Source organism: Pseudochaenichthys georgianus, chromosome 6 (assembly GCF_902827115.2).
Source record: "Pseudochaenichthys georgianus chromosome 6, fPseGeo1.2, whole genome shotgun sequence".
Taxonomy (NCBI): Eukaryota; Metazoa; Chordata; class Actinopteri; order Perciformes; family Channichthyidae; genus Pseudochaenichthys; species Pseudochaenichthys georgianus.
In genome coordinates, this window is record NC_047508.1 from 14,728,410 (window position 1) to 14,741,281 (window position 12,872).

General features: G+C 40.7%; 1 protein-coding gene across 1 annotated transcript in view; it reads left to right on the forward strand.

Moving 5' to 3' along the window:
• Positions 1-12,872, forward strand: part of cdh13 (cadherin 13, H-cadherin (heart)) — a 480,217-nt gene that overhangs the window by 113,534 nt on the left and 353,811 nt on the right. Inside the window, exon 2 of the mRNA XM_071203466.1 lies at positions 6,994-7,114. Within this exon, the coding sequence (XP_071059567.1) occupies positions 6,994-7,114 (121 nt within the window). The remainder of the gene's footprint in view (positions 1-6,993; positions 7,115-12,872) is intronic.

The window sequence follows — 12,872 nt, forward strand, 5'->3', positions numbered from 1 at the left end:
GACTGGGGGGTTTAAACACTCGACAACAAGACACAGGTGAAAACAATCAGGGGCGGGGCTGACGCTGCTGAGCGCGGGAGAACACATTAGGAAAGGGAGTCACGGAACCTGAAATGAGACGTGACAAAACAAAACGAGAAGTGAAAAATAATACAAAAATAACAACATGAAACATGACTGACTGACACTTTTGGCGGTGCACACCAGCTGCCAGCTCTACCAACTGAGCTATACGAAACACCACTTAATACAAAATGATATCTACATTTTAAACTTGGCAGCTGCATTTGACCTTTTGAATTTTAAGGACTTTTTTGAACGATCCATTGTTATTCTTCACACACGCTGCTTATCAAGGTCAGGATCATGCTACCGTAATGTAAAAGCATAAAACACTTTAATTTCCACGTTCATCACAGATTACCTTAAAAGAGAAACTATGAATTGGGCCCTGAGTAGGGTTGGGTACCGAGAACCGGTTCCGGTTCGGAACCGGTTCCAACATTTCGATTCCAACGGTATCATTTAGAAATGTGAATTTCGGTTCCGCTTTTCGATTCCTGAGGAAATGTTTCTCGCCGCTCTCCGTAGCCTACTGCATGACTGCAGCGGGGCGGGAAATGTAGCGTTGTATCTACATTTCCTACAGTGTAACCTGAGACCAGGGCCGGCCTGTCGCACTGGCATTATAAATGTTCGCCTAGGGCGCCAGATCTGTGGAGGCGCTGCGCTGACAGCTCTGGGAGAAAAAATAAATGTTTTGACCGTTGGTGCTCATCCTAATTTTCGGCCTTGATGTAACAACATTCATAATTAAGTAAATGTAACACCCTTTTCATCCCGGTTACACTTTTCATTTGCCCTGTACGTTGGGCGCTGCAAGTGATGAAAATGGGGGATGTTGGCTTATCTGGCAACCGCAGCTCACGAGGGTGCACTGGAACCGGCGCTGTTGTTATTAGCATCTGGTGCTAGCTGCTCTTACGGAAGAAGAAGATGTTTCTACAATGATGTGGAGGGAGAGTCCTCTCCAGTCAGACTGAGAGGCTGATAACTTCAGCTCAGTGAGGTAAAGGACTCTCAGTGTTTAGATAGTTCACTTTAGTCTAAGTTATCTCAGTGGGTCTCAAACGTTTTGATCACAATTTATGTAAACACATATTTCCAAGGCACTCCTTTATAATTATTGGGATAAAACAGGTTTGAAATCATTCCAATGTATACTATAGGACAGTAAACCAGACATATCGTTTTAAACTGGAGAGATAAAAAAATATGCATAAATAAAATAGTAAAATAAGATATGAATGAACAACAAAAATAAAATGCATTACATGTAAGCTATTTGTTATTTAATTATTCAAATGTAAACCGATCTTTTTCATATGGGTGTTTGGAGTTGTACCCCCTAGATCTAGTCTCTAGTAATTCTGCGTGTGCACCAGATTGAAGCATTTTACTTCAAAATGTTCAAACATTTCTTCCCGGTATGCCTGAGAAGGCAGATATGCTTGTTTTTCTCAACAAGAACTGTTTTTAAAAGTTGAACTGTTGTAGCTTCAGGGGTTCTCAGGTTAAAGTTACATAGCAGTGAATATAAACAGACTGATTAATGTGAATATTACTTTAAACTAACCTGTGTAAAAGTTTCTCGAATAAATGTAATTTTTTTGGTGGAAGAAGCATGTATCATTTTTTTACCCTGCCCCTCAAAGAATCGGAATCGAGAACCGTTAAGAACCGGAATCGAAAAGTAGAATCGGAATCGGAATCGGAATCGTGGAAATTCAAACGATACCCAACCCTAGCCCTGAGGGAACCCATATTCTCATGTGTTGTTCACCGAGAAACAGATGTTTGTATTCATTGCACACTAATCCTTAGGCGCTGATAACTTAAATCACAAAACACATACAACCCTGACAAGCTTAAACACACATATGAATCAGATCCTTTGATGTGGGTTGTACGGTCTGGGCATGAAAGCAAAACAAGTTCACAAACAAGCAAACGCACAAATAAAAAGAAGCTGATATAAATCGACTTCTGTAAATTAAAGCCCACACATTGTGTCTCCTCGTCCTTTTCAGATTGTATTTGAATTAATTATTCTTGTGTAAACAGGGATTTTATAGACATCGTTGATAAGAAATTGCCTCAATTCATTCCGCTAGGCTAGAATGGTATGACCTTCATATGTCTAATACATTTTCAGATAGCTTCCTGATGTAGAATATTGCCCAGCATAATAAGCTGCCCTCTGATAACAACATTGTCATTAGCATTGCGTTGCCTTAATGCTTTTGCGTTCCTACTGTGAGTCACTGGGGCTTTATTGTAATGTTTCCGCCTTAATGGACAGTAACATGGCGGTTCATGTTGTTGAGTCCTGCTGAGAGCTGTGTGTGCTGTGTTTGCAGGTATCCCCCTGCGCGTGTATGGTAATGTTTTTCTTCTGTATTTGCATGCATGTCTCATGCACCCTCGCCATGTCGACAGGCCTCTGGCCCTTTAGTCAACTGGATGGAGTTTATGGGCCAGCGAGCATTGTATCCCACCAGGTCAGGAGGCCTTATGATGGAATCAAATTACCATTGTGACACCTGCTAGAAAAGCATTAAGTCCCCTGGGTGCAGTGATTACTTTGCAGGGACTTTACATGTAATGACCTCTGAGGCTAAACGTCTGCCAGAGCTTGTTCATCACATAGACGGTTCTCTATAGACCGTTCACACTGCCGTGTGAAAGTCTTTCATGATGTGTCATATAACTGTCATCCCTTACCCAATAAAATATTTGACATTGTCTGTGATTTTATAATTTTCTCCCGTGTTTAAGGTTTCATCATTTCAAATTAAATAGAATAGCCATAAGTCATTGTGATATAGGTGTTTTATATAATATATAAGTGAAATTAGCATTATGACGAATACCATCCAAAAACAGACAAGTGACATCAATGGCCATTGGAAAAGTCTCCCTTCAGAGTCCTTTGTTAAACAGCCCATTGACAAATACGACACATTTGAGTGATTCTTGCACTGCTATTGCACCTCAGGATGAGAAACACTTGGCACTCTGGGTAAATGATGAGTAATGTATTGATCTCTTGACTCAATGGAAGTGATACTCCATCTAGTTCTTCATTAGAGGACATTGTTAGCGTATTGTATATCATAATTCTGTGACGGACAGCATCCAGTTATTATTTCCGTCAGAGCACCGTTGATAACTCTGGGAATTGCTAGAAGAGGGGTCAAGAGATGTGAGGGTGAGCAGGTGGGTTGACACTGGTTGACAGATGGCTCAGTTTGGCAGATGCGTATCATGTGCAGTGCTGTATGATGTCTCTAATTACAGCACCCACTGTGTGAGGATCCAGCAAATATCGCCTGGTTTCTTTGAGAAGACACTGTTTAATTGTGGTAACAGAATTGTCACATGTTACATTTTCAGTTCTAATACATATGCAACATTTCACAAAATCACTTAAGACTTATTATAGAGGAAACGGATGGGGAAATTATCATTGCGTCTTTTGTTACAAGATTGTGCAACAAAAAAAACACCGACTTTCTTTTAAAGATGTGCTTCACTCACAGCTGTGTTGCCAACCTAAGCTTCAGAGTCCAACATTGTGATGTCATTCAGCAAAGTGCTGTGTTGGGCCAATCAAACGAGTGCAAGCACACAACACTGATTACTTTTTGATAATAAATAACAGTTACCGTTTATCTGGTGAACCTCTCTATTAAGATAAAATGACTTTCACTTTGAAAACCACTAGATTTATAACAGTGACTTGGTATACTAGATCAGAATGCTAATACTATAATAAACCACTGTGCAGTATTTCGCTGTCTGCACAATCTACACACGCATTAATCCACTAATCTAAAGCAAGCTCAGCACCCTCAGGCAGAGAACACACATATTAAGAGCGTCATAAATAAGGCTGGCCTTTTTTTGGGTGGGGTGCTGAACATAAGCTCTGTGGCATTGCAGTAATTGTGCCAACATGCTCTAGTGCAGGGGTGTCAAACTCAATGTCATCACGGACCACATCAGCATTATGGTTGCACTCAAAGGGCCGGTTGTAACTTTAAGACTATATACAAATACATATATCAATATTGAATATATATAAAATAATGTATTATATTACATTATTGCCTCTGCATTGGAATATTATCAGATAGAGTAATGAATTCATAATTAACTACGTCTGAAAGCAGAAGTCTAGGGAAACTAATTGCAAGTCTCTTCGGTAAGAATGTCACAATATGATTTTAAAAGAAACGCCACATTCTGGAAAAATAAGTTAGTTTTGAGAAAAAGTCTAATTCTAAGAAAAAAGGCATATTTTGACAAAAAAAAAGTCAAATTCTGAGAAAAAGTCAAATTTGAGATGCATTGTGGGACATGTCATTTATGGGAAACGTGCTTCTGTAAAGTAACATGTAACCACATATATATATATATATATATAAACTCCCTCTGGAGCGACCTTGGTGATTTTACCCTCTGCAGACCATTTACATGCACAGAAACCTATAGAACACACAACAGGAAAAGGAAAACCCCGAAAAGATAAATAGGGCCTCTTTAATAATACAGCAGTATTTGTAAACAGGTCACAGTGGAACATAACACAATCTGAAAAGGTAAATAAAAACAGAAACGGCATGGGGCACATATATTTGAATGACTGCCTCACATATTAACACACAACACAAGTTGTTATTTCTGCTTCGCTGTGCGTCTGCTCCGAAGAGTTTGGTCCCTCCGAGAATGAGTTGAGGCACAATCCTTTACAGCCTGTTTCCATGGAAACGCCCACCCATTGTCTTTGCAAAGAGGGGTTCAAGCAGAGGTTGCGTTAACCGAATATTTTCCGTCAATGACGGATTTTTTCTAACAATGACGGACAAATCTGAAAGCAGTCCGTCATTTTGACATATTAGAACACAACTCGGAACAGCGCCAAGATGTCCACCAGCGGCCCACATTATATTACATCCTTAGTGGCCAGGTCGACTGAGGGCGATCTACTGTACTCTACTGTAGTCTGTAACTATTATTTAGTCATTCACACCCCTGTCCAGTTGGTGGCGAGTGTGTGTATATTAAGTAGCTATTGTCTAGTCTTGTTTTTGACCTCGTTGATTACCTCGTTGTTTAACCGGCGTTGTTTCGCAGTCCGAAGCTTTTTTAATAAGCCCAGTAATTGTGATGGTGTGGATAAACGAGGTGAAAAGAGGGATTGATGCGGTGGAGGATGAAGGACAAGCCAGTAAGACTGAAACTGACAATGTTCAGCCAGCGGCAGAGGGGCAAGCCAGTGGCAAGGAGTTCAAGCGGGAGTACCGGATTCAGTGGGAGCCAGAGTTTAAGTGGCTGAGGAGGGAAGATGGCAAAATGTTCTGCGACATCTGTAGAAAAGATGAGTAACGGATTTGTGCGAGGGTGCACGGCGATGCAGAAATCAGCGTTCAGGCTAGGCTACAGCAGGTCAATTGAGTTGTTCAATTGAGTTGTTCTTGTACATTTTTTGTTCATATTTTGATTGTAATTGTCTCATTTAAAACGATGGCATTGTTCATATTTGCCTGTTTAGGCACAGTGGTCGCGGTGTTTTTAGCGGCCTCTGCCCCCCTCTGCTGTGCTGTCAGTGCAGGAACAAATAAATCATTCATGTTCGTGTTGACATGAAAAGTGTCCACACGGTCGGTGTCTCTGTTCATCTTTTTTTTTCTCCATGCCCTTAAAAGTTCTGTATGAATCATTAAAAAAATGAATGAATGAACATTTGCTGCTCAGTACCCAAACATACATATTAAATATGTCTCATCTCAACATTAAAACATGAAAAATAAAATGACGGGTAATAATAGATTATGACGAAAATGTTACGATCCTGTCCGTCAAAATGACGGACAACGAAAAAGTCTAACGCAACCACTGGGTTCAAGTGCTTTTTCTTTCATGCATATTTCTTTAATTGAATAAATGTAATTTGTAGCGAAAATGGGTCATTGAGAAGTAGAAAGACAGCTTTTAGTCTGTTTTAATTTAAATAGTAAAATTATAAAGGACTCATTTTCTCTTTTTCATCTTTAACTTAATTTGGTCATATTTGTGTTTGATTAAAAAACAATGTAACCCTGATCACCAAACAAAATGATAGGGCAAATAGTGTCTCTGCTTTCCATTGAACAGTCTCTTTGTTTTGTATTTGTAATTACATGGATTTATGCAAGTGTCAACATACAACAAACATACATGGGATAAACAAAACAAGATATTTTTGTATTTGTATTGTTTCAAAGTAATACAAGTGCTAAATTGGACTTTAATAATAGTTGAACATATTTTTTGTGGAACTATTGATTTACTATATAATATATATTTAAACAAATACATATTAACTTTAGCAACAAAGCAGCAGACAGCTTATTGTTATAAGTACCCACATATTGATTGCACTAGAATACATGTCAGTATTGTACTAGTATGTATGTAATAAGTGCACTGAAATAAATGCAATCATTACATGATGATAACAGAGATTATTGCTCTAACAATAATCTCATTATTGCTCAAGAATAATTGGTTTCATTGAACGTAGGAATGCAATTAGTGTACTAAAATAAATGCAATTATTATACTACTATACAAGCAATTATTGCACCAGAATTAATGAAATGATTGCACTGGAACAAATGTAACTATTATAATGAAATAAAGGTCATAATTGAACTAGTATTAATGTAATTATTACACAAGAATAAATCCTAGATCAAGTATGAGGGTTATTGTCACTGCGTATTTATGTATCTGCTCTAGCCCCATGTTGTTTATTTAGGATTATTGAGGATAAGGTCGTTGAAAGAAAAACATATTTATTAAGTTGTTCTATCTCCCTGCCAGTTCCTGTCAGAAACTGTGTGTTTATGTGTGCTAACCTGACCTGTCCTTTGTTGTGTGTCACAGGTTGCCCGTGTGGGTGGCCAAGAGGATGGAGGCCATGAGGGCTGTGTACCTGGCTTCCAGGTCAAACACTACCAGGTGGCGTACAGCGGAGCTTTCCAGAAGGGCCATGCGCTCATACAAGGTCAGTGACAACTCACACAACCAAATGTGAAGGGAGCTCAACTTTTTGCTCCTCTTTTAACTTCAAAGTTTGCTCTGTTGCACCCACTCGCTATCTTAAATTATGGCATTCCACGACACAAATATGCAAGTGGGTGTGCAGACACACAAACTCATAAACCCTCAGTCTGCCTGCCTGGCTCCTGAGGATTTGAATGGCATCATACGCAGTGGAGCTGAGAGGAGGAAAAGCCATGCTCCCTGCAGGTCAAAGCATTGTGTGTGTGTGTGTGTGTTGTTTTGTTATTCACATCCATTAGAATTCATGTTAGTTCTTGTTGCAAACAGGATATAGAACTGGGTGGGCACAACAAAGACAACAAGAAGCTAATTTGTGTCTGCAAATGAATGATTCCCCTTGATTGGATGATATTTACAAAACCATATTTGCTCTTCTTTTGTTTCTTACTTGATGAGTGCTTTGGGCTGCTCAGCTAAGCGAACGAGTGTGTAGTTTGCTTAAAATGCATGTGTGATTTTCTTTTTCCTGGAGCTTCTTTTTTGTAAATGTATTGAACATGTCAGAAACAAAACATACAACAATGGTAATAATATATATATATATATATATATATATTCTTTCTTTTTTTTCTCACTCATAATAATAATAACAAAGTACAAAAAAATAATACAAAAAAAGAAAAGTTCTCAGTCCCGGTACACCAGCTACCATGCTCCGACTTCCGGAGAACTCTCTAAAGCCACAGTTGTATTTTATTCTCCATGCAGACATGTGTTTGATTTCAGCAGGTTTATAATCAAACATTGAAGAGAATGTTGAGGGGAAGGTCAAAAGGGTTCACTTCCGATCAGACAGTAGTGCGGAGGCTCAGATTCATCTCGGCGCTCGTGGGGAGGCAGCCCGTTATATTCCCAGCAGACTCCCGCATTCGGAAAACTGCAATGTCCAATCTCAACTCCGTATTGCTGCCACAACTTATCCAGCCTGCTCCTCTGGGACCTTCCGGCAATACCCATCAGCACGGCTGTACTCTGTGTGCACTGAGATCAGCAGTAATGTTTGCTGGCTAGCAGCAACCTCGGGGTTGTGAGTTATGGCTGCAGACACATCCACAAGGTGCAGTCAGCTTACGGCCGTTTTACTAGAAAGAAGGGGTAACTCTTTCACTTATTCATTTGCTCAATATTTAATTTGCTTTGTTGTTGTTTTCTATGATGAAATACCATGGAAATAATGTAAATTGAATTTGGAATAATTTATAGTTTGTTAATGCAGTCTATCATTCATGGCATAGCTTGTTTCCGTTCCCCTCTCATTATTCAGCCACTTCTTTATTTCATCATCCCTCTGTAATGTTCTTATAGAATGTCATTACCTGCTTCTGTGACATGCACGTAATGGGCTGTATCTTTGTACACATGAGTTTACTTATTTTATGGCTTGAGTGCTATGCAGTGCTTGCAGAGCTGTTCTTATTAAGTGGCACTTCACTGACAGACAGCTTTTCCAACTGAAAATACATAATTTCCTACCTAGACGGGAAAAACCTGACAAATCGGAGAACTTTCTCTTCCAATCTACTTTTTCGGCTTACTTGTGTTTGATTCGGTCAGCCACCGAGGCATTTTGTCATCTGGGGGTTCAGTGGCGCGTGTGGAAAGAGACAGAAGTCCGTTCTGCTTTAGCGCTCGGCTCCGGGACGACAGAGTGGTTTTATTACCTTGAATATGCTCCTGTCAGCAGAAACACCCTTCACCATGGGGGTCCCAGTGCTCACGAGTTATAGACAGGAGCAACGGTATATCAACGCTCACACACATACAGTACACACATTAATGTATGTGCATGCGTAGCATGGATTTCCAATAGACACACATATGAAAGCTTACATAGTATACTGTGCTGTGTATTTTCACAACAGAAACGCTATTTGGTTTTTGATCAGTTTAGGTGTCTTAAAAATGAAAAGCATTAACACAAACAGTTATTATATAGACCCTCCAGAAAAACGCGGGCAAAAATCCTTGATAATGCGATTAAACATGCAGGGTTTTTATGTGATTTTATGCGGTGAAATTGCGGGAAGTTGCGAAATATATATTTTTAAATATTGGGCTGTCTTATTTATTCTCTCTCACACACAACTTGCCATTAACATTAAACCCCTTTACTATTCAATTAAACACATTCAATGTTTATTCATTGTAAAAGCAATAGGGCTATTTTAATCACACACACACACAAACACACACACACACACACACACACTTCTCCGCCTCATTCTGTTTTCATTTACTCGTTCGTTATCTGACCAGCTTCAATCTTGTAGGCTACTCACCTCGTTTCTTGTAGCCCTCGAAAGCGTTTTGGAGGTTGTTGCCTCGGTGAACGTGAGTTGTTTGGCTTTCTTGTCCGCAGCAGCAGAAAGCATTTTCGAATGTTTGAATGAATCAAAGTGGGTCGTCACCGTCGATTTTCTCTTACCCCCTAATCCCACCAGGAGCGTCTGCGGCGCGCAGCAGCACGGCTGCAGCGTTTTTAGCGATTGTGGCCACTCTAGTCAATGGGTGCCATTCTTTCACACACAGTGACGTCACGAGCTACCCACAATGCAACGCGCGCCATATATATAAATACGCCATTTTCCTGGAGGTGCAAATATCCTGGAGGTGCTAATATAAACAGCTAGCTAACGTAGCCAGGCAGAGCGCACTAGGTTTTTTTTCTGAATTAACGACCGAAGAAATCGCTGCATGTCTTCGGATTACATCTCTGGACTTGAGGGGTGTGCTCTAGGTCGTTACCAGGGTAACTAGAGCTGTGTGGGTTGTCCGATTGCCCTTACAGACTGCCTGCAGATGTATGGACAAACGACAGTGGCCTTCGTCGATTTTGGCAGCATCTACGTCTAATTTCTGGAAACACCAGGTGAATACCCCACTTGTCACAATAATATTATCATGCCAATGCATATATGTGGTATTTTAGAGTTGACTAGATATTGATTAAGGCAATAGACTATGATATTCAGTACAGGAAGCTTAGCAACACCTAGACGGTGGACGGCTGCTTGCACCTCGCGTACAACGGCGGATACCGGAAGTACGGTGTCGCGCTCGGCCCAATACCCGTATGTGTGTGTGAAAGAATTCTACCAGACCCGCTGCACCGCGCTGTGCCGGAATTTCTAAAATATAGGATGAATCCTATTTTTGACGCAGCGCAGCGCAGGCAGGAAGTGGAACGTTCATCCAACAACTGCGAGGCTGCACACACGACGCTCCGCTTCCGCAACGTTTTGAAACGCGCCTGGTGGGTTATGACGCAGGAGGAGGTCGCAGCGCGGCGCAGCCGCAGCGCAGACGCAGCGCAGACGCAGTGCAGACGCAGCCGGTGGGATCAGGGGGTTATGCTCCAACACACAGTTGCACGGGGTGCAGAATAGTTTCCCCCCATTTTCGTGCAAGACATCGGGGTACTGCTTTGCCCGGTATTTAGCAGAAATGTTCGTCGGTAAATGAGATGGATTAGATTTTTTCATCTTGGTGTTTTCTCTCTCGTGTGAGTTCCACACGTTCATTCTATGGTGTTGTTTACCTTCTGTGATGCGCGAGCTGATGACGTTGCGTCATCATCATCACTACTTCACGTCAAGACGAGTTAACTTTGTTTCCCCCTCAACTTTGTGTGGAAAAATGCGGGGATTATGCGCCCTTTTAATAAATATGCGCCCTTTTAAAAATCTGCGCCATTTAGCTGATTATGCGGTAAATTATGCGATCGCATAATCGCGTTTTTCTGGAGGGTCTAATTATAGCTCAACACCTTGTCCAAAAACAAAGAGGCCAACATATCAAAACAAACTACAAAGGAGACAAATAAGGCAGATGTTTACAGCACTCAACTTGAACATATGTAATTATGTGTGATTTTGTCACTGACTTCTCTACAACACTTAAATGGATCGATCTATTGCGAGTGCTTCGTAACAATGATCAAAGTGAAATAACAGTACGTGTCTGTATCTTTCTTGAGAAGACATTTACTCTGACAAATAACTCACCAAGATGTATGGATTTTCAGAGCGTTGATACCATTCTCCCTTCTGTTTTGTTAAAGTGCCAGAGGCTGCAGCCAGGGCCCAGTGACACATGCAGATGTATGTACATTCTGCTCAGCCCTGTGCCACCTGCTGTAGACCTCCCTGTGTAATAACCAGCGGAGGGGCGGTCTGTTAGCGAAAGATACCTGTTGACGCAGACACAGGTTCACGGACATCCATCTCGTCTAATGGCCATATCCGTGAAACCAACACATAACGTGTGCTAACATTTCCTCTTTCTCTGGTGTTCCCACTCTTGGTGCTCCCCCTGCTCTGTTTGCCACTCCATCTTGTACATGTCCTTTCTCTTGTTTGGTCGGTCCTCCAATGACTCCATCCCTTCTTTAGTTTAGCTGGCCAACCTTTGACCTCAACTCTTGACCTTAGACGTCTTAGAATATCAGGCATTTAAACATATGTCGACGATGTACAGACTTCTGTTCATTGACAGATACTTATGTGTGGGACACGTGTCATCATGTTAAATGGTGTTGATCTCTTATCCTGCTAGATTGTATGGTTTGAATGTAGTGTGTCAATGCTATCAGCTTTACATGAGTACAAATGATCAAATGCACAGTTCAGGTTAACAATTCATCCACTTCTCATTTTTCCAATCAACGTGAACTTCATCACTTTCATCCAAATATCTGAATGTGATTTGAAGGATTCAACAAAAAGGGCGCTGGAATCTGTACATCCGCACTGCAAGATTGAAGTGTTACACAATTAACCTCACATTGCCTACAGACTACAGCTCAAATTGAAAACCATTGTGAACAAAGCAGAAATTAATTTCAAAATATAAAAGGCTTAATAGAAAAGCCTTGAAATTGCTTTTTCACCAAGGCGCTAGTTTATTCAGGTGCAAGAGATGTTTGACCCTTTGGTGAGGACTGCCAATCCGGCTGAATACTGAATGCAATGGAAAATGGACTCGGATAACTCAACACAGTTTATCCTTTATTCAATAAAATGCAATGCTGCCCATTTGACACAAGGCTTTTTCTGTTTCACTGCAACAACAACACATTCCGTAGATACATTTTCTGAAAGACACACATTTGAATGCAGGCTTCACCTACATATTACAAAAAAAAAGTGACATATTTATTTTGAGTGTTCCACTCAGGGTCGAAACACATTAGAAGGCCAGGCGGGGGAATGACATTTACTGAAGGATACATTTGTTTCTTAGTTCTGAAAAAGTTACTTAAATATGTTTTTCTCTCAGTGGGTTCTGCCTTGATGCAGAGAAATACAGCAACGACATGCATTGATGTTCAGATGGTGTTATCGCTCACCTTAGTTTTTCAAGCTGTATGTTTCTCGCCTTGCTGCTGCTTCTCAGAGGTGGCAGTAATGCAGTCTGCTGTCATCAACCTGGCAGGCTGTCAGAAATAATGGCGGTTCATAACATCAGTGATGCGGTTACCGTTCAGAAACTGGACTTCTTCATGAACATGTATAGCCTGTAGTATGCCTTTTTTGAAGAGGCCATCATAAGAATACATTATGTTGTGTTAATTAATGGAAACCTTTGCTGGAACTACAGTTTATGATGTAGTGGGGAAGCTATAGGGCATTCCACGCTGACAGCAAATAAAATGAGGAGAAGAAATGAGGAGAGCTACCTTATCTGTATCCTGCAGAGCG